This window comes from Hydractinia symbiolongicarpus, chromosome 12 (assembly GCF_029227915.1).
Source record: "Hydractinia symbiolongicarpus strain clone_291-10 chromosome 12, HSymV2.1, whole genome shotgun sequence".
Lineage (NCBI taxonomy): Eukaryota > Metazoa > Cnidaria > Hydrozoa > Anthoathecata > Hydractiniidae > Hydractinia > Hydractinia symbiolongicarpus.
Window position 1 is genome coordinate 19,128,823 of NC_079886.1, and position 22,401 is coordinate 19,151,223.

The 22,401-nt window shown below is 32.3% G+C and overlaps 2 protein-coding genes across 5 annotated transcripts; one reads left to right on the forward strand and one right to left on the reverse strand.

The window, feature by feature from the left end:
* Window positions 1–2,118: 2,118 nt before the first annotated feature.
* LOC130621782 (acidic leucine-rich nuclear phosphoprotein 32 family member E-like) lies at window positions 2,119–5,798 on the forward strand. 3 transcript variants are annotated; one of them, XM_057437128.1, is made up of 6 exons: window positions 2,119–2,270; window positions 2,893–3,012; window positions 3,114–3,271; window positions 4,026–4,083; window positions 4,636–4,707; window positions 5,358–5,798. In XM_057437128.1, the coding sequence occupies exons 1-6, from the start codon at window positions 2,252–2,254 to the stop codon at window positions 5,582–5,584; spliced, it is 654 nt and encodes a 217-aa protein (XP_057293111.1). In that variant the 5' UTR covers window positions 2,119–2,251; the 3' UTR covers window positions 5,585–5,798. The 3 variants fall into 3 exon arrangements, with proteins under 3 accessions (XP_057293111.1, XP_057293112.1, XP_057293113.1); XM_057437129.1 differs by having other exon boundaries at window positions 5,361–5,798; XM_057437130.1 differs by lacking the exon at window positions 4,636–4,707.
* Window positions 5,799–8,150: 2,352 nt separating this feature from the next.
* On the reverse strand, window positions 8,151–21,678 carry LOC130621781 (ELL-associated factor 1-like). 2 transcript variants are annotated; one of them, XM_057437127.1, is made up of 8 exons: window positions 12,905–13,051; window positions 12,408–12,499; window positions 11,691–11,771; window positions 11,489–11,547; window positions 10,634–10,874; window positions 9,604–9,708; window positions 9,274–9,379; window positions 8,151–8,621 (listed from the first exon to the last, which is right to left on the reverse strand). In XM_057437127.1, the coding sequence occupies exons 1-8, from the start codon at window positions 13,011–13,013 to the stop codon at window positions 8,581–8,583; spliced, it is 834 nt and encodes a 277-aa protein (XP_057293110.1). In that variant the 5' UTR covers window positions 13,014–13,051; the 3' UTR covers window positions 8,151–8,580. The 2 variants fall into 2 exon arrangements, 1 of the variants encoding a protein (XP_057293110.1); XR_008980927.1 differs by lacking the exons at window positions 8,151–8,621; window positions 9,274–9,379; window positions 9,604–9,708; window positions 10,634–10,874; window positions 11,489–11,547 and adding exons at window positions 14,938–15,320; window positions 15,422–15,517; window positions 16,335–16,438; window positions 21,310–21,393; window positions 21,517–21,678 and having other exon boundaries at window positions 11,690–11,771; window positions 12,905–14,713.
* Window positions 21,679–22,401: the final 723 nt, after the last annotated feature.

Consider the following 22,401-nt stretch of genomic DNA (forward strand, 5'->3'; position numbering starts at 1 on the left):
TAAAAATGTAAGATGTTTAAGTCAAAAACTTACAAATCTTTACATATTTCTCCCATTAATCGGACGAACACAACAGAGCAAAAACATCAATTTTTTCAAACACGAATAAGAGAAGCATTATTTTACCAACCCCTTAAAAATAAAGAAGGTTGCTCAGAAGATTATTGTAGTAAAAAGACCTTACAATTAAAGAAACTTTTACTTAAAGGCTGTTTAATTGGTTTCTTATAAAAACCTGTATATGCCATGGGGATCAAAGTTTGGAAAATTCATCAGGTGTTGAGCAACTTCGTTCCCAGGGCACTTGTTGATAAAGTTGATAGCGGTGAAAATTATTGTTGGCCACTCCGAAATAACGGCTCAGGGGTCACAAGACCCTGGGACGAGGATGGGTGTGTTGAGAATATTCTTCTCGCGCACTTTTCTCTCCCCGGCAAATTTTTTCTGACAAGATATGGCGTAAGTCATGAAGTCTTGACCGAGTTTGTTTATCCGGACCACTGAGAAAGCAGCAAAGATTTTTTGTTGTCCAGTTTGTTCTTTTCTGGAGATAATGTTTTTGGATCTCAAACATTCTAGTTAGCTATATAAACTAACACGCATGCCGTTATTCCTTATTGCATGTTCCTCTGCTTTTATTTTGTTTGTTTCGTCCACCCTTACTGTGTGTCTAATGTAGCTAGCTAGCTAGCTAGCTAGACTCTAGAGCCACCACTCTAGCTAGGATAGATATGTGCATATTTTACATGGCTAGCCTCACAATTATTGAGGGATATACCCTGTCTATTATTTCCATAAGGGGCCATGGGTTTTTGATGGAGCGTTCTGGAGTATTTAATGCTCTCTTTGAGCTACGCAAACCCAATCAGTCAGGGATTAGTCTACAATAGCCTATTTAGGCGATTTATCTCTTCTAATTAGGCAATTAACATGGTTTTTGCTGCCTATCACTGTTCTCTTGCATAGTCGCAATGATTTTATTAGCTAAAAACATTCTGTAGAACCTCCTTTTGATGGCCCAAATATATTTTTCTTTATTATTTGTGCAGTCGGAAGATTTGGCGTTTAGTTTGTTTTCGATTAAGAACGCATGCGCTTTGTTACAGCTTCTTTGTTTTACGACCACGTTTGCTTCAGGAAATAGGCTAAATTTCCCAGGTGCATATTTTCAACATTTTCAGCAAAGTCTAAATAGACTATTTCTTGTCTAATTAGACGATCCAAAGACTTTTAATGTATAATTTTTAATCCCATAAAGCAAAAACTATAAAAAACTTTGCTTGAACGAAGATAATGTAATGAGCAACAAAACTTCGAAAAAAGATGGCGCAACGAGACGTGGTTGTCAAGGTTATCGTAATAGAAAAAAATGCATCTCCTAAATAGGAGATGATCTCCTAACTAGTCTATAGAAAAACTCCTAACTGAGCTACTATCCTACTATCCTGATAGCCTAGTTTGTGGTTATCCCTGACTGCCAATTAGGGTCAGCGCTCTGCCAGACAACTCCCTGCAACATCCAAGGGGCCGTCGACAAACAGTCAGGCAAAATTCTATGTAACAACGAATTAGCTGTTAATAGACGAAAACTAACGTAGGGGAAATAGACTTGCCGTTAAGGGGCAGGGAAGGGGGGGGGTCCGAGTTGAGCGGCCAATTTGCCGTTAACGGAGACGAAAACTGTTTCCAACGGCCCATACAGTGTGCTAGTTCCCCCAAATTGCCTTACATTAATCTCTGGCAATGTGTATTCACTAAGATAAGCCGCAACAGGGTGGTACAACACCAAGAAATAAAAGAAAACAACTATTTTTTGTAAAAACAGTGAGTTTGTGCCATTGTATGCTATCATATACAAAGACAATTTTACTTCACCACGTACCCTTATTGGCCCTTAAATATAGACCTTGTTATATCTAGTATATCTAGTATACAAGTAATGCATGTAGCATGTATCAAAAGTTAAAAATCTTGAAAAATGTCAAGCATTTTCTTAAGAAATGAAAAGATTTCATAAAGATGTCACAAAAGTGACCTTATATAAAAAGTTGGTGAAGTGCTATCTACAAATTCTGTTCCAATTTAGCTCCTCAAAAAACTGCTGGGTTATTATAAATGAGCAGAAGTATTAATAAAAGCAAAAACTATCAAAATAAATTTTTTTAGTAAAATTTATATATATATATATATATATAATTTTAACTGTTAGATAAATGTATAGTGTTAAATATTGTAAATAAAGAACCATGAGATGATTGTATTAAAACCAGGTGAGTTTCATTTAGACTAGAAAATTTTTTCTAATTACGTTATGTTGGCTGTAAGGACCAAAAATATAATTTTACCACTACCACAAACTTTGATCTGTTCCTTAGTGTAAAGAACATAAAATTGCTTTTCGGGAAAGAAACTTTTCTGGGAAGAAACTTTTGTGTTATTAAAGTCACCACAAAATTCTGGGAATTAACTTTCATGACTAAGCCTTTGGAGAAATTTTCTAGGGATTATAGATTTTTGCACTTTGCGATTTTAACATTAAAAATAAAAATTTGTGCTATATATATTTTAGAATATATTTTGACTAAATGTTTACGATGTGTGTGTGTGTTTGTTTTGCAGGAATAAAATTTCTTCATTTTAGGCTTACTGCTTATTTAATGCTAAGATTATATGCTTTATGCTTAATTTTTAGAGATTTTTGTTCAGCCTAAGAATGCCTATAAAGGTTATTTACGTATATAATTACAGAAAAAAGTATATTAAGTCGACACCCTGAAAAAAGTTTTGTGTAACCAATTTTAACCAAAAATAAGTTAATATGAAAGCTAAACATGAATTAGATCATGCAAATGGTTCATTGTAAATAACAGTGTGTATTGTTTTTTAACATAGGTGAACCAACGCCAGATTTATCTTCTTCTGACTTAGAAAACAATAAGTCATCATCTCAGAACAGTAGATGTGGAAGTGCTAATCGCGTTGAAAGTTTTCTTCCAAAAATAAAACGCAAAGGTATGATAAGTGAGCTGTTGGTGTTTTTTTATATAAAAACGTATTGATGAAAATAACCTAAATTCAAATTAATGCAATAATGTTTTAAATTTCTTGCATAGATGACATATCAGCACATTTAGCAGACACTTTGCATGAGTCAGCCATCAATTTGACATCCGAAATGGAATTGTCTGAAAGAAATAGTAAAAAAATTCCTGAGAAATCAATGGTGGAAGTTTCACCAACACAGAGGGCTCCTCTGGAACTTTCAGCACAAGTGAGTAATTTTTGATTATGTCCATTCAGTTATGTATTTTGTAAAGTGATTTTAAAATCTTTTGCTAACTGTAATGATCAGTATTAGTTTAATTAAACTTACAGTATGAGAAAAAAAAGAGATTTTTTGAAAGTATAATATTTTGCGAAGTTGTCAAGTCCTAATAATTTGCCAAAATTAAATTTTGGCAAAAATTTGATGACATTTTGTTTCTCAATTTACACCATTTTTTAAGGGCTTTTTAAATTGGCATAAATTGTTTTTCTAAAAAGAAAAAATAATCCAAATTTTGCGGGAATTATTGTTTGAGAATTTTGCAAATATCGAGTTTCCAATGTTTTTTGACAGAACTAATTTTTGCGAAAATTAACAAAAACTCGAAAAACGCGAAAAAGATAATTAACGTTGTGCGAGCTGTTTCCAGGAATCTAACGACTAATTGTGAATTTCTAGGTAACATCCTGCACTAACTTGCTTATGCATATGTTACGTTAAAGCGAGATTTTAATATACAGTAAAATATGAGCGTTAATCAAACAGATTGCGTTCTCTAAAATTTCGTGTTTCTTGAGAAGTTTCTCAAAAATGATTGTGTATCATTGCTTAAATTCGTATGCCCTTGATGTAAATTTTGTAAAACAGCTCCTGCAACCACAGTGTTATGTCACCATTGCTGCACTTTTTTATTTCTCCTTTTCTGTAGCATTCTGTTGTTTTTAGAACATGGACTTTTTTGATTAAATTTCTTCTTTAGTTTTTAGACGCAGTCATGTCTAAAGATTACAAGTCAGCCAAACTATTGTGCTCGCAGAGTAAGCCACTGTTCAATTTTCTTTTTAGCAAAACATTACTTTTAAGTTTTAATTTTTCTTACTTTTTCGTTGTTTCGTTTGATATGCCAATTAAAAAAAGAAAAAAGAAAATAGGTCGAATAATTTTTGTTGAATAATGTGTTTAGCATTGCATGAGAACCTCTCCGGATTTGTGAGAAAATCCCTCTCTATGGTACACTAATTTTTATATTCCATAAAGAAATTATTAACTTAAGAGATCCAAAATAGTACGTGCTTGTTTGATGCATATTGACATAACAGGGTAACTCGGGACCTAAAAACCTCAAAATCTTTAAATACTCATCATTTTCTAAAGAAGAATCTCGAAAACCTTGAAATTTTAAAAATATGTACTGTCTTGCACTTTGCAGCCTTTAAATTACTTTTCTTTTCAAAGTCTGAAGTTTTGTGATACTGAAGTTTTGTGACATTTGCCTTGATTTAACCTTGTGTTCTAAGAACCTTAAAATATATTGTATGGTAGCCTTTACTGGTCATACCGAGAATCACCGGATGGTATGTATCTCTCAGTTTTAGCCATCGAACCTCACAACCAAACCTGCAGAGAATTTGAATGTGTTTTGAATGAAGCTCTAACTCTTGGTATGTTTTTTTCTTTCATAAAAATAAAACGTATAGTGCAAAAAAAGAAGTTTAAAACAAGCAACAATTTTTGGGCTGCGCAATAAAGAGAATTAATTAAATCTCCTTGAAGTAAATAAACCGCCCGACTTAGATAGCCTTCTAGCGTACGTGTTTGTTGGTGATGATGCTTTTAGCTTCAAAATTACATAATGAAGCCCTAACTTTTCCCAAATTTACCACTGGAACAAAAATTATTTATCGACTTTTCTCGAGCAAGAAAAGTGATTGAAAATTCTTTCGTCATTGCTTCGGCTAGTTTTCTTGTACTTTACCATGCAATGCATAGACACGTAAAAACTGACACATCGATTACAAAATCAGTCATGGCTCTACATAATTTTTTATTGTCAGTAAAAAATTAAAATACAATTAGAATTATTGTCCTAACTATTAAACAACTACTCCAAGAATTATTTTAATAAGGGGGCGGTAGACTGGGAATTAGGCAATTATCGTTAACAGAACAAGTTCATAAAACAAACGACGTTTCTGCTTTAGTGTTTTTTTTTTAAAAAAATACTTTTAAAATTCTTCCCCGTACTCTGATTTAAAAAGTTTTCTTATTTTGTCTTCTTATATACCACTTCTGCCAAATTTGCATCTCTTAGAAGATTCGGACTCCAGCGAAGAAGAAACAGATGAAAGTGATTCTGATTTTGAAGAAGAAGAAGAAGAAGAGGAAGAGGGAGAAGTATGTGAAACTTCAGGAGAAAGTGATGCTGAAGATGGAGATGATGATGATGATGATGATGACGATGACGATCTAACAGCTGAAGAAGTTAACAAATTAAATCTCTTAGTTGGAGGTATCAACATTGTAAAAAAAGAAAGATAACTTGTGTTGCCTTCTATGTTTTCATTTGGACATGGTTTTGACGATAAAACTAAGTTCGGATCGATACATAATTTGAATTTTAACATTTTTGATCAGAAGTTGTTTGGGTGTATAATATTGAAAAGTAATATATATTTAAAAGAAGAATTTTTTTCAAACTTGTAAATAAAAAATCGTTGAGAAAGTTTTTTTTAAAAGATTGAAAGCAGATCTACACTGGGTTGATATTATTAAGGCTCCTGACATTAAAAATTTTACCTTGACTGGAGTGACTTAAAATTCAAGCTTTCTAAAATGGGATGTCAACTCAGGGGATGGAGGAAGGGTGTCTAATATTTTGAAAAAAATGGTCAAAATTTGAGAACAATCGCAAATTCGCGAAAAGAAAATCGCGAAATTTGATCTACTTTAATGCATGAAAATTTGCGGTTTTATCAAAAATTCGTATTTTGCTGCATTTTAATTATGAGGTTTAAGAAAAAAAAGCTGCTCAAAATAGAAGTAACAAGGCGTTGTTTAGAAAGAAGTTTTCAATTATATTTCCTTTAAAGCAATCATTCTCCCTAAATATTGCCTATATTATTGAACATCTTTGCAAAAAACTCCGAATTTTTGGTGTATTTTAATTTAGCGGATTTTTTTGTGCATTTTAACTTACCGAAAAAAACTATTTTTCGCGGCATTTTAATTTCGCAGTTGAGTTTTACATTTATTTTTTGCGGCATTTATATTTCGCGGTTTTCTAAATTCGAAAGTACTTTCCTTCTTTCCTTTTCTTCTGATTCATCTACAATCCCTCCATCTCTCACAAAAATTATTGAGATTGCAATTAATAACCTGTGACTTAGTTTTGTATCATGGCTCCCCCTGCCCCCCATCCCCCCACCCCTCCTACCTCAATATTGATAACACACGAGCAGAACGAGTGTAGCAAAGCCAAACTAGGCCAACATTGCATATAGGGTAAAGGGAATGGATCTCAGAATTCTTGCGAAGGATTTTAGTCAGGTAAAATAAACTCAGTTTTTTTTCTTTTTGATATTTTTTTAATGAGGGAAGGTACAAAAAGAGACAAATCAGAACGTTCCAGTCACATTCCTACTTAAGCTTGACCCGTTTCTCTTTCTTTTCTGTGAAAGCTTATAGGGCAATAGCGAAAATTAAACAGCTATCCTTTCTACTGATTCACCTGGCACTTATGCAATATGTGAATTTTAATTTGAGTAATCTTTACATGTGTCCTAAAAATACCCTTCAAAATTGGTATAAATTTAGTGAAAAAAACTGTCATCAAATCCTTTTTACGCGATATTTAATTCCTGTAAATTATTAGCATTTAATTTTTTTCTTGTTTACTGTCAGAGATAATTTAAACATTGAGAGTTGTTCTAAAAGGATTTTCTAAGTTTAAAAGTTCGACAGTTAAAAAATGTCTGGAAAATATAAGATATGTCTAAAAAATGAGGAGTCAACATTGAATGGACTCAGTGCTTTAAAAGCCGTATAATGTCCCTGCGTGTGAAGGAAAGGTGTTTCGCTATATAGAAGAAGTTTTGCGGTAAATTCTAGCTACAGTAAAAAAAGGGTTTTGCTACGAGTTTGACCGTGTTTTGTCACAGTCAGGTGCCCGCTATATAAAGATTACAGCAAATCTTTTTTGCGAAGAATCGACAAAACAATTCCCATTTGCTTTAAAAACAATTCCCAACTGCTTTAAAGTGTTTTTTTAGAAAACTTTTATCGGTTACAACACACGCTTTTTTTACAAGAATATCTGAATTTTAATCAGGTTAGTAATTCTTCATATTCTTTAAATGACATGTTCATGTGAACGTATGTTAATATTTTTAAGAAACATATACATGGTCGTTCAGCATATATATTTTTATGGTAATATTTCGACCTCCTTCTTACTTATCTATTGTTTTCAACCTCGTGCCCAGGACTTGCTAGTCTTTTTATACTTAAATGGCCTGAGCCTGTGCAAATAAAAAAGCCTAACAAGACCTGGGTAGGTTGCATTCTTCTAACCAGCAGAGCTATTGTTTTTACCTGAATCCCAGTATTATAAAAAAGGAGCGTGTAGAACAAGAAGCCAAAGCTGCTTTAAAAATCACTCGTTTCATTACGAATTTTATAATAAAGAAATTGCGAGAGATTTAATCAGACACTAGCTGCAGGAAAGAAAAAATAACTTAAAAACTGGCCTAATTTAAAGAAATATGGAATATTAACCCATCTAGCCTAAGATGTTAGTTTTTAATTTTTAATGATATGTCACACAAAATCAACATTATCATTTCCAACGTAATTTTTTTTAATATGATAAATTTTGTCTAAACGAAATAGCTTTAGATCAATCTTAGGAGGCCAAAATAATATTACGGTGTCATCATCGACTGCAGCCTTGCTGTAAAGGGTTTCGATTCAAACCCAGGCTGAGTAATGCCAGAGCATAATAAGTGTGGACCTATTCCTCTGCTTTGCGTTTAGCATGACCAGTTTAGCAATTGCTGTCCATCCACAGCTTTTGTAGCTCAAATAGAAGCTTTTAATGCACATAAAAAATCACGAATTTAATATCTTTCGTAAAGTAAATTAAAGCACTATTTAAAAGAATGACCATGACCATGACATGACCATGTTTTCTACAAGATAGGTTAATCCTGTTTTTTTAAGAAAATACGATAAACAAATGTCAACAGTTCTTGCTAACAAAAAAATCTTTTTTTTCCATTTCATCCGCGTCTTGTCCAGACGGGTTTCACAGCCCGTAAAGGTTAGCCAGCTTTGTAGACAACAAGCAATCAGCACCATTATCCACTTTGACACCTTGTTCAGTCTCATAGAATTAATTTCCAGCAAGTATGAGAAATTCAATGCGGTTAAAATCATATCAACGTATCTTTGACAGGTACACAACACCGTTACCCACATCCAGCATGTCACGCTCTTTAAAAGTAGATTTTTAATCTGGATATAGTGTATGGATACCATCAATCACTATCACTTGAGTCACTCAGACGAAGATCGTCATCTATAAAAAAAAACACAATTCAAGAGAATTTACCAAATGTGTCCTAAAAAGTATTTTAAATGCTAAATTCAAAACCTTCTACGAACCATAAAAAATACACAACAGTGCGTGTTAGTTACACACTTTAAAACTATTTATGACGTGGTGAGTAAAGTGGCAAGTAGCAAATTGAAACAAAGAAAAGAAGAGAAATCCACAATACATCAAAAGTTATTTTACTGGGAGAAAATTTCTGGGACAGGACCAACTCCTAAATATTTTTATTTTGCCGAGATTAAATTTCACGGATCAGCCTATTTTGGATTTTTCGCGGCGATATAATTTCACGGATTTAGTGTTAATTGATGGACTTGCCATCCTTTATCCAACATACATTTTCCTTATGGTATATTCAACTGAACACTGAACACTATGAACATAGGATATACCAACACAGTTCCTTTGTCGTTGTTTGCGGTAAAAAAAGTTTTCCGCAGGAATTTTTTTTACTATCGTGAATGGAAACATTGTCCAAGGGACTTATTTTCCCAAATATTTTGGAAAACCCGCAAAAAACATTGAACATTTTCTCTCTGCGAACGTTTCTTACAATAAAGAACTAATTACAACGTATAAGACAATTAAAGTTACGAGCATGTTACAAAGAACTTACCTAATGTACTACCGAATGGTCTTGTTGGTAGAGACTCTGTGGTATGTTGCGGCGGTTTAGCGGCAGATTGTGGCGGCGGTGGCGGTTCGTACGACTTGGTTGAGAACTAATTATCGGAAAAGAGAATTAGTAAATTTCTACATCAATTTGCTCCAGCCCTAGAGTCTGACCACTGGGGAAAAATGGTAAAAAATCAAAACCCTTTGTAAAAACTAGGTTGTTTCGAACTGGTCATTGGATATAGGATATAGGACTTTTTTCAGTGAGACAAGGGAAACAATAAAAATAATATTGATAATTTCTTTAGAAATTTTCATATGATCAACTTACTGGGTCTTCGTGCACAGCGTTGTTTTCTTCAGTTGTACTGTCACTGTCGCTTTCTGAACTTGATGAATCAGATGTACTCGTTGTACTCATGTCTCTTGCTTTCACCTAGAAAGAAATAAAACAAAAAGCCGGGTGGTTAAAGAAATGTGGAACTGTTTTGCTCGTGGTGTAAACGTGACCCCTTTTTAAAAAACGTCACCTGCCTTTGTAAACGGTACATAGTAACGTTTTTATGCGGGTCCGATAAGCGAATCGGTTTGCCATGCATCCCGTTTGTAAACGCGACACAAGTACGCAATTCCAAAAATTTTTAGGCCTGTTTTGAAGTCGCACGTCTCAATTGTGAACAGAGCTCCACTTCATGTTTTCTAAGAGACATTAACATTAAAAAGCTACCAAACAAGTCAATAAGCTCAAACCCCGCATATTCCGAAGAATGGTGTGTAATAAACGGAGCACTCAAAAGGTCAAGGTGGAAGAAATCATTCACATTTTAGAACCACATAGACGTCTAGACAACGTGTTATGGAAATTACTTTTTTATGATAAATTTGCTACTTTTTTTTTAAATTTTCTTAAAAAAAATTTCCTTCAGCAAAATTTAAGGATATAGCTAGCTAGCTAGCTAGCTAGTTTAAAAACTTTTGAAGTTCATTTTATTAGAAAACTTAAGTTGAAAGCAGGGTATGTGCTTATATGGAATAAGTCATGGATATCCAATGTATGTAGGGAGCTTTTCTGTCATTTACACTTAAATTTGGATACCCAATATTACATTTAAGATGATTTAAGATTAAGGTTGTTTTTGTCCTCAGTGATCATAAACTATTTCACCGCCATTAGCTTTCCTGTATTCGCTAAAGTCGACTGACGATTTTTAAAGTACTTCGTGGGGAAAGAAATTGGGCTTTCCAACCATTAAGAAAACTTCTTAAATAATTTTTTTCCCTAACATGTAAATTGCCTTGGATTTCCACGAACTTACGGCTTGTAATATAAACGGTCATAAAATCAAAAAAGGGAGACATACCCCGGGTATATTCGAATAAGACGTAGACTGTACGTTTGTCTTAGCAGGCGAATTATTATTGCTTTTTTGTTGTGTTGTGGAAGTTGATGAAGATGGAGGGAACTGTTTATTTCCAGACGGTGTGCTAGATGACGTCGTCGTGATAGGCGTCGTATGTGATGACGTGTTTGATGACGATGCATTTGCTTTTGTTGGGTGTTTGCTTGGTAGTGGTAATGACGGCTTTTTAACCTCCGCCGATCTAACAGATGAAAACATGGACGCTGAATCAACAGTTTTATAACCACTTCAATTAGAGAAAAAACTGCGAAAAATTTTAGGTTAAAAACCCGCGAAATTTTCGGCATTCTAAATATGTTTCATCTCAGGGTGCCCACCATAATTTTATCTCTCATTTGTAGGAGATTGTAAGAGATTGTAGGTAAATTTTCCGGTCATTTGCATGATTACACGGTCAAAAACTAACAAAAAAGTAGGAGATTGTAGGAAACTCTTTTCAAACTTTCGCTTAAAAAGTTGCTAATTTTGTATAATATTACTTTAACAGGTCCTGCTAAACAAAAATAGGATTATTAAAACTTAGGAGGAAAACCAATTATGTCCCAAAAATACAAAAAGCAATAAGGTAAGAATATGTCTATTTGATGGTCCAAAGAAATGTTAAAAACAAAATTTTAGTTAAATGAAAATCTAAACAAGTGGGAGTTTGTATGAGAAATTATATTTTCAGGTAGTTTTGTATGTGATTGTAAGAGAATATGGGAGATTTGTTATTTTGTAGGAGATTGTATGAATTTGTATTAGGGTGGGCACCCTACACCTGACAAAAAGGGAACAGCATACAATCTATATTACCTGTTTGATCGACTCTTTTTCAGTGGTATATTGGAAGACAAACGTTCCAATGTTATTTCCTAGGAAGAGAAATATATTTTCGGACAGAGATTATGTCCTGCATCAAATCCAATTGTAAACAAGTACACGAACTTAAGATGCTGCCAAAGAAATAAAAGAAATCAGTAAAAAACACGAGGAATTTCGTGGTCAAATTACATACCCCAGTGTCTTTATCTATAATTAGAATGCATTCTTTTGTGCACGGTTTCTTTCCACCTTTATATGTCATTGTACCAGAATCCTAGAAAATCGTGGGGAGTATTTAGGGTTGGTAAACTTTTTATAAATGCAAATCAATGCGCATTTTCAGGAAACGTTAAATTTATTTTTTATTTTTGTATTGAAAGTCGCAGATAAACCGTTTTTGACAGAATAACGTGTGTCCAAAACATTAAAACAAACACACAAAAAGTTAAAAGATTTAAATAAAATCTGTGCTATGTTGGTACTGAATGCTTCATCTGGTCCGGAGGAATTCGGAATGTAGTTTAAAGTATGATGGTGGAGTATATTACTTGAATTATTTATGTTATTTTGCCCAAAAATGGTTTGGTCGGAATAAAATAATTTTTTTCAAAAAAAATCTTAACACTCCTCTTTAAAAAAAAGACATAACGATAGATTTAATATCACCAACTTGACAAGAAAAAAAATTCATTCAAAATTTTCACATTTACATCACACTTGATGGGCCTGGGGAAGTGTTCCTGGCCTAACTGAACTAACTACTTTTTCCAAATTCTTTTATATTAAAAAGACATACAAATGAGATGTTCACAGTCTGTATGGCAAAGCAAATTTTCTAGTTTTAAATGCACTAAACAATAACAAAAACACTAGCGAAGACATATTTATGCGTAGGAATAAAAATACACACCTTGTTTGGAATATCAACAGTACATTCATTATTTGAACCAATTCGAAATTCCACTGGACGATTTGTGTCAATAGATGCTGGCTTGAAATCATCTTAAAAAATACACTTCTTAATGAAAGTATCAGCTCTCAGACCAGTCCAACAGTTCTTTTTGGTTTAAAACAGTAATTTATTTTACCTAATATATCCCTTAAAATAAGTAAATTTTGTAGAACTACTTCAATGATGCCGAATTATGCTAGTATGTATCCACATTACTTTAAAATATCTAACAGGTTAAAATAACACTTCAACCTAATGTATCCACATTACTCTAAAATACCTAACAGGTTAAAATAAAACTTCAACCTATGAATGACTGTTCTCTATATTTCCCACTGTTTTTTTTTTCACAAACAAGTTTTTTATTAAAAGACCTGATCGCATCATGATGGAAATTATAGGGCTGTAAAACCTTTCATGACAAGAAAACCGAAACACGAATACACAAACCTTACATCTTATTGTGTGATATGATTCTGTAGGTCTCCTGGCAGCTTGGAAACTTGAACCAATCTTCATTGGGTATTCTTTTCCATCAACCAAACCATGGTTTAAGGAAGACATTGTTTTTAAAATATATACAACTTTCTGTGAAAAAGGAAAACTGATAGAAAAATGAAACTTCATAATAAGGTAAACCTAAAGATACAGCAATACCCAACAAGAAAAACTTCTGATACCAAGCTGGCACAGGACTTTAAGACTGCGTTTAATGGTTAAAATATACAATCTGCATAACCCGGTTTCAATGCAATTAGTAGAATGACAGAATCAAGACGTTTGTGATAGCCAAACAACAAGACAATATTGACTTGACTAAAAACCTAGTCATTTTTTCTAAAAAAACTTATATAACTTATAAAGCAAAAACTTTAAACGAAAAAATGCAGTTAACACTAGTGGAAATATTAGAAGACTAAAACTGCTCCAAAGAAGTTTTTATTTACATGCGTTTGGTGTTTGATTTTTGCTGAATTGGATAAGGGAGAGTAGAAGTACATTCGAAAAAGGGGGTTTCTTGACATAAGAAATAACAAAGCGTCTTTTCTTGGTAACCTGTAATAAACCTTTACCGTGGTTTAAAATAAAAAAACTTCAAATTTCAAACAGAGTTGGAATAAATTAAAAGCATTTTAAAGTTTATCAGTTAACACAACTTGAATAAAAAAGGGAAAGTTAGAATCTAACGTGAAAATAATGCAGTTAACTGGCCATAACGAAAACATCAAAAGATATTTCACAAACTTGTTACATACAAAAACATTAATGCATATAAAAAATAAGATGGTATCATATAAAATGTTACAAAATAAATTAGTTTGCAAAATTAGGTTAGTAATGTTTTCTTAAGGTTTTAAGATAAGCTGAGAATACTTTGATTGTTTACAAATTCCAACATTTAAAAAGGATGTAAGTGACATGAAATTTAATGGATGAAAAATAGTGCTAAAGTAAATGGTCTTTCTGTCCGTCTAACTAGCTATTAAGAATGTCTCTACCTATTTTAATAAATTAACAAAAACATACAAACATAAAACATAAACACATGCCGACTATATTCACTTAATGCAATGCCAAGTAATTCTTGAGTTACGTAGTAGAAAAAAGACATCAATCTGCTAACTAAGCTAAAAGATGTTGCTTTCATCGGATTAAGAAAGATTTTCTGAATATTTTCAACAATAATGAAATTTTACAGAGAACATGGACAAATTTAAACACAGTGATCTGACTATACAATTTCTATGAATCATTTTTTTTTTATAAATTTCTCATATATATAAAACTTTAAAATATAAACTATTATAAAACTACTGTATATAAATTTGAATCATTTCACCTTTCATCGTAACTCCCGCTAAAACTGTGATGGAAACCGCTTGTTGTTTCGCGTGAAAAATTATTTGTGGGTGGGAGTGGTACAATTGTGTACTCTGACAATCGTTTTGAAATGTCTATTTCTATTCCGTCATCACTGCTGTCATCCTGGTAAGTCCCACTCACACTGCTCTCTACCTTAGAGGTTTGGGAGAAACTCATGGAATCATCAACATATGCTTCTGCTGGTAACTTTGGAAGAATATCGTAACTGTCTAATAATAAATCTATCACATCACTCTCGTTTCCATGCCAACTAACAGAGCGTCGATGGACTAATGTAGGGCTGGGCAAGGGCATATCAACATTGTCGTCAGGTAGGCAGAGTTGGCCACCTGGGAGAACATGAGCAGTAGCAGTCATTCTTGTGTTAAAGTTTGAGGCTCCTAAAAACATCAATAAATATAGAATTAACAAAGATGTAAATGAAATACTTTTCAGATGGCAGAAATAAAAATTGAGATAATTTTAGTGGGATCAAAAGACTTCGTTGGGAACAGATAGTTTCTCAACATCATGCGTATTTTATTTGCATTTCAAATATTTACATATGATATATGTTCCTTAAAAATATCAGTTAACAAGATAATTAGTATAAGGACATATATACCTGAAGAAAAATCTGTAACGTCTCGGTCAGTTTTAACTATGGATGGACGAAAATCATCCCCTAAGTATTGAGACCAGCCCTTACCACCATGCTCTTCGCAGGAAGACATATTCTTCTTCTTCATGGAATAAATGCAATCAGAGCTAAGGGTTTTCTTTAAATTTAACGTTTTCGTGTAACTATGTTCATATTCCTGGGTTGCTTGAGTTTCCTTTTCCTTTGCTTTTTGTTCTCTATCCTTCTGCAACATTATAATTTTGTCTCTAATATTGCTCAACAATGGGCAGTGTTCGAGACGTCGTTCCATTTGTTCAACTGGTAAATCAGTTTGGAGAAATAAATGAAGTGCAGGATCTGACAAAAACGGGTTTACTTCCACAACACTAAGAAGAAGTAGCAACAATCAGCACATTGTTGATAAAATATATTATGGACCATTGGTTATCATGAAATTTACTCGTAGAAATTAAAAGTATCGTCTTACTTGTTCATGAAACTTTGAAGACCAAACTGTCTCTGTAACAAAAATGGATCCTTGAATCTACCAAAGTATCTCTTTCCTGGTAAAGAAGGTGCAGTCCTATAAAACATTGGGCAAAAGATTGTCAAGAAATAGCCAAATCAGCGTTTTTCACAGGTACGTTTAGAGTTGTAGCTTAAAAAAATTAATTGCAAACTGACCTGCAAATACCTAGCTGTGGAGTTGTGACAAGCAAAGAAAGATGCTCTGTTTTGATATATTGCTAATCATGTATATTTATATCAGTATATTGATTTTTAAATGCACATCCCGTAAAGGTCTAACATTGCTTATGACAAAAAATGTCAACACTTATCCCTTAATATAATAACACGATTTATTATGCTGCATAAATTAAAAAATCATTAATAGCAAACACTATTTATGCCTTAAATTTACGCGCATAATTTTTTTAAAATTTTTTTGTTTATTTGTATTTGGGGTGAATCGATCCAAATTATGTTTAGACTTTTTTATAACACCCAGGCCTATCAATAAAGGGAGAGTGATTGCTCGTGCTCACGGAAAGACTTGCCCAATTCTAAGAAATAAGAAACTAGCTGAGCCATAAATTGCTCTCCCAATTCCACAAAATTTTTAACATTGTTTCAGCTGCAGTATTAGGACCAAAATATTGCTAATGATAAAAATGATAATTAAATAAAACTACCAGGGAGATTTTACAGGACAATACACCAAGGTGTTTGACAATTTTTAGGATTTCTGACTATAAAATAATGAATATTTAGAGGTGTGTTAAAACACTCTCACAGTTAGAGCTAGACGATAATTGTAAACAGTAAAATATACGTATGGCTTTTGCAACATTTGTTACAGAAAGCCATTAAAATCAAGGAAAGAGAAGAAAAAGGCTTACGACATCATCACATCATTTATACCCAGACGATTTTTCAACCAAACAAATTCTGAATATCGACGTCTGACTTGTGACTCTTTAATTGCAAATTCAGGATGGTTGGTCTAAACAAAAAATGGAATGTAGAAAGTACAACACAAAATAGGATAGAAACAGGTAACTTCCATTAATAGCAGTTAGTTAGCTTTTCTCAATTAGAGTTCAAAAAATTAAATTAAAGAACTCTTAATTTAAGCATATCAACCATCCTCACAATTAATACTCTTTGTTTGTCTGTTATAGAATAGCATTATCTAGATTATGTGCGACAGACGAATAATAAGATAAACAGGAAAACAGGAACAAGACAGTAAAAAAGGAAGAGTTACTTGTCTTGTCAATTGAGGTAAAAAGTTCTTTGTTTGAGGCCTGTGAGTGAGACATGGGCAGTGAAGCAGGCAGATCTTAACCGTTTAAAAAGGAATGATATGAGAATGGTTAGTTGGATGTGTAACACCAGCCTTCAAGACAAAACAAGTTTAGATGAGCTTAAGCATCACGCTATAGGTAGAGTTGGTTGGGACACTTGGAAAGAATGGAGGAGGATAATTGGGTAAGAAAGTGTAGAAACTTAAAAGTTCTTGGTGCAAGCCCAGAGGTAGACCAAGAAGAGTTGGCAGAAGGTAATAAGGACAGATTTGATGCAGAGGAATTTAACTTTAGAGTCAACACGAATTTGAGTTTAGATCTAACACAGTCTAGATCAGATTGAAAGAGGGTTATTAATATATACCCTGTCCAACCTATGCTAGCATGAAAAAGAATGTTGAGCCAAGAATGATGATGGCTAATTTATCATCCTGCTTTTATGGACTGGCAGATTTTTAAGAAGTAGCACACTTTCTAATTAAAACGAAACTTATATGTTAGTTCCAGAGTTGAAGTAGTTACAAAGCTATATATACTTTTTATATCTTCATATTTTATAAAAACCGCATTACTATAGCTTCACCATCATAATTTTTATATTGCTATTTTGCTGCTTTTGACATATATTTACACAATGAGTGTTGGCTTATTTTTTGTTTTCAATTTATATATAGTCAAAATTGATGGAGGTGAAAATCAAACCATCAAATACCAGCCTATTAATGCATATCTTGTGACAGCACTGTTGAGACACATATAGCCCTGAAAGATTGTTGTTACACATAAAATAAAGATTTATAAAAAAAGCCTGTACACAAAGCTATAAATGACAAGGTGCATATTTTAAAATTTATTTTGAGTATATTTAGCCCTCCCACAAAGTGTTTTTTAAGAACGAAAATACGCATGTCTAAAAACTTTGTGAAACAAAACAAAACTTTTAAAGAGGAAATACAGTAAAAAAAATCAACGGAAATTATATTCACAGGCGTAAAGTGCTGCAGTAAAGGATACAGTAGTTTATTGAAGTTAAAAAGTGGTCGACAATAATGTGGATAAATTTTTTAAACAAATTCCCTTGAAAAACAAACATATATAAATTGAAATAGGGACTCCAATTACGACTAGCTCATGGGTTGGAAATTCCTGGTCGTAAATATTACTGAAATTTGTATTACGTTATTTCATTACACTAAAACAGCAGCCCAATGTGGTGTACATGGACAAGGAATTTTGTTCATATATTTTATCAATTTTCTTTCACAATTTCTATTTATATTAGGATCACTTGTGGTAATAAAATTAATGAAGGTTTGGGCATGCTTTTATTTAAATAAGTGCCCTTCCTCCCTCCCAATGGCAAATTTTCCAAATAATTAACCTATTTATTTAAAATACAGGGTGCTAATTTAACAGGATCTAATTCAATAGGATAATTAAAACCACCACTGAAGGTATATATACAGAGTTTTCTATGAAAAATCATCTATAGTGTACCTAGCAGAAATAATAATATACCATAGCCGAATTCCCGTGGAAGAATCCACTGAATCTCTCATTAAACCGATGTAAGGGATACCAAACAAAAACATACAACACAGTAATTTGAATTTTCAAAACTCACATTTCAACCTCGACCTTGGGCTCTTTGTCTCTTTTATAATGGGATGGCAAAAAGAAAAAAACCCCTGGGATCGAGGTTGCTCACAATCTGCATTATTCTATGTTTATTAACGCTGAAACAAAACGTCTAAAAATATAAGCATGTGCAACAAAAAAATAATAAAAAAAGGCGTCTAACAACCGTTACATAAAAAGCGAAGTACGCTAAAACTATATACTTGCTTTGCCATTCCAGAAGTACACCAGGAAAAAAAGGATACCAAACATTAAAAAAAAATCCAACATTTTTTGTTAAGTCATATTAAATCAGCTATTCAGTCTGTTGCACACAGCAAACTCTCCGAAGTTATACTCAAAATATAAGAAATTAATAGTTAAAAACACATAAAAGAGAAACAAAGAACTTGAATCATTTTGTATGTTGTAATATTTCAATCCAAAATGTTAAAAGAGCAGTTTGCTTTACAGACCCAAACTTATAATCAAGAAAATCACTCATAAAATCAAAGAAGATAACAATGCAGCGTTTTCGAATTTAAGAATTAAATATATTTCAAACGGCAACGTAACAGATGTAAACATTGATTTAAGTTTAGGTTTTATGCTTAGGTTTTTTAAACAGACATCAACACTGAATCACATAGTCTGTAGTGTTAAAAACAGTAACAATGGAAAAATTACTTTTTACAGTTTATGTAAATTCTTCTTTAGGATATACACACTGTTTTTATAAGAATAGTGTGTTATAGTTTCAGCCTGATGTTCTTTTTTGACAAATGCTATCCTCATTATTCTCAATATGTTCTTAGCATGACTATGTCCTGAAAATATATAATGCCTTAATAAAATAAAGCATGCTATAAGTTATTATAGCTAGCTAATGGCAATTTCTACTACATGTAACGGCCTATTGCTTGGACACAAAAAAGTTCAGTTCGTTTGATATACAATAAAAAAAGTAAACTTGTAATCAATTTTGTGTGTCATACAAATGTTCATATTTAAAACAAAATATCAAGCTTAGACATATTCCTAGAATATTTTAAACTTCTCACCCATTTTTCAGAATATATAGCTATATCTTGCAAAATAAGGGCTTAAAGAAAATATTTTCCGGCGCAAGACACAACAACAAACTTAATATTTAAGGGAAAATTTAGCTCTGCAAGAAACAGCTAAAATATTGTTATACAGTACTGTGAACCTTTTCACAGTACTGTATAACAATATTTTAGCCGTGTTGTTATGTTAACATTGTGGTTCGTGTTTATTTCATGTAACGCATGAACCACGATAGCTCACGATGCGTATTTTTTTAACAATCGTGGACCTCACGATCATGTTTCATAGACTACACAAACAAAAATTAAACATTACACCGTGGAATCCACGATAGATAACTTCTATTGTAAAACAACAAAGACCGTATTAGTTTATCAAAATCAAAAACCGACGGCAAAAAAAAAAATTAACACTTGTTGTTTTAATTGGTTGTCATAAAGCTAGCTACATAATAGATTTTAATCCTTCGTGAATCAAAATGCGGTGTAAAAAACAATCCTATCGCCGCTTTTCGTTTATAAACTTTTAAAGTGCGATCTAAAAAACATTTCTATTGCTGCTTTTCGTTTATAAACTTTTAAAATGCAATCTAAAAAACATTTCTATCGCCGCTTTTCGTTCATAAACTTTTAAAATGCAATCTTAGAAAACATTTCTATCGCCGCTCTTCGTTTTTAAACTTTTAAAATGCAATCTAAAAAAGCATTTCTATCACCACAGACAAATTTAACTTTTCTAGACAAATGAAATTTCGTAAAAATACGATCGCGTCGATGACGAAAAAGTATACACCAAGCAAAAACTACGAATATGCTTTATTAACTTGATAAAACCTGAAACAAACAAATTAACTTTAATGAAAGACTTTTTGAAAAGAAAAATAATTAAATTATACTGGCTATAAAAATTGTGGAGCTCGCGAAAATAATCGTGGGACACACGATCCTTTATGGAGATAATAATATTAGTGTGGTGGCCACGATAGAATGTTTGAATGTTTGTTATACACAAAGACCACGATTTTATCGTGGTTTGTGTGCCCCACGCTTGTACACGAACACGATGTTAAGAAACCTTTTCACAGTACTGTACACACAAATTCATTTCTCTCCTAAATAATCTAAACAACCCACCCTTTTTTTCTTCCGCTTCCTCAGTAGTAGGTAGCTTGCTAGTGTTCTCTGGATGAAAGTTCAATCAGTTTTTTACTTCGACTACTAAACTTCATAAATTGGATTACAATTACTTGATAAATTTTCAATCACTTCTCTTGTAATGTTATATCTTCGTATATTTTTTATTTTTTCAAAAAAAGTATTTCTAACTAACAACACCGACTTCAATCAACAACAACAGTTTCTTCTTTTATATTTTAGACTCAAATTACATTCATATTCGAATTCGATAGATTTTTTATAAAAGGAAGCAAACTCGGTCCCAGAACACAAAAATGAGGTTTAAGGTAAGTGAGTAAATATTGCTTGAATAACTTTTTTTCAGGATTACTTTAAAAAAGAGACAACCTTCTTCGCTTCGGTTTTCTTTTTTAGTTGATAAACAACTTGTTTCCATTAGATATGCGCGTACATTGTAAAATTATTCTATCTATAACGACCAACGGCGCTTTTAAAACAAAAAAACATATAAAATCATTTAAAAATAAATTAAAAATTAGTTTTAATAAAATAATAAAAAGAGTTTTATTTTTTAAAGTAAAAAGAAAAGAGAATTAAATGTTTAAATAGTAACCCCCTGTTTTGCGGGGTTTTTTAACTTAGTAAATTTTAGCGTAACGTCACGTCATAAGAATATTTTGTGTGTCGTGGACTCGCATGGTCACTCACACAAGCATATTATCATATAGATACAAAAAAGGTTATACCTTTACATGAACTTCATAATCTGTGTAAAGAGCTCTGCCATCCTTAATGTGTGTTCGTGGATGTAACACGTATATGTCTAAAAACTAATAAATAAATAAATTTTAATATAAAAAGTAAGTTGATCAGAGTGAAATCTACAAAGATGAAACAAAGAAATCAAAGAACTTAAAGCCAGGTTTAAAAATGTTGCAGCACAAACACTATACCTTGTTATACAAACGGTCATTTCCAACAAGGTTGTCTTCATTAGAAAACATATGCCAATTCATAAATGAATCCATCATCGTGGCAACTAATGTTACACACACCTTTATATTGAATACTTTTTACATATATTTAATATTGAATCTATATTTAGAAAATAAGCATTACAGATCTTTCAGTAACAGACAAGCACCTTCTTACACAATTTTAGGCAATATTTTAGCAAGAACTAACTAAGCAATTTGAAATTTTATAACGAAAACTTTTCCCAAATGTAGTATTTATGTTATTTTTAGCCTGGAATTTCAAATATGTCAGGAATTCAGCATGGAAACTTTATAAAATAGTCTAAATGATAACATTTGCCTCTTATATAGCTAGCTAAAATATAGGGTGGTGGCTAGCTTGTATTGGTGAAAGTAGGTTGTCGAAATATTTTTCCGACCCCGGTACTAAGTGATGTAGTGTATGAAGTAATGCACCTTTGGCGTGCGAGAAACTTTGCACCATGTGAGGTAGTCAAAATATAGGAAGGAAAGTAAATTCATAAATATCTCGATTTTTTAATATATATTTAAATTTTTGTCTTTGTTACATTAAACTTTGAAATATTTTCAATGCAGCAGTATAATGGGTGAGTTTTATGTAATCTTTTATTGATTATACATTATTAAAAATATTATTTTCTTTAAAATTATCAAGCGATCCTGATGTATTTTTAAACATCATTCCTAGCTGAAAAAGTTGGAGCAAGTGTTTTCAACGAATCAAATATTTCTCAGAAGATCGAATCCAAAGAAAAAGAGTTGTTCCGATATTCAAGCTATAAAGATTTCAATGAAGCTTTAAATGTGTAAGAAGTAAAAATGAAAACAATTTATACTATT

What these genes read in the sequence shown, in the direction of transcription:
- LOC130621782 (XM_057437128.1), top strand. An exon ending in TCCAAAAATAAAACGCAAAG is followed by an intron (nt 3,013 to 3,113) that starts GTATGATAAGTG and finishes TTTCTTGCATAG; the next exon opens with ATGACATATCAGCACATTTA. An exon ending in CAAACTATTGTGCTCGCAGA is followed by an intron (nt 4,084 to 4,635) that starts GTAAGCCACTGT and finishes TGTATCTCTCAG; the next exon opens with TTTTAGCCATCGAACCTCAC.
- LOC130621781 (XM_057437127.1), bottom strand. Translation starts at nt 13,013, where the DNA reads ATGTCTTCCTTAAACCATGGTTTGGTTGATGGAAAAGAATACCCAATG. An exon ending in ATCATATCACACAATAAGAT is followed by an intron (nt 12,500 to 12,904) that starts GTAAGGTTTGTG and finishes GTATTTTTTAAG; the next exon opens with ATGATTTCAAGCCAGCATCT. An exon ending in ACGCTGTGCACGAAGACCCA is followed by an intron (nt 9,380 to 9,603) that starts GTAAGTTGATCA and finishes TCCGATAATTAG; the next exon opens with TTCTCAACCAAGTCGTACGA.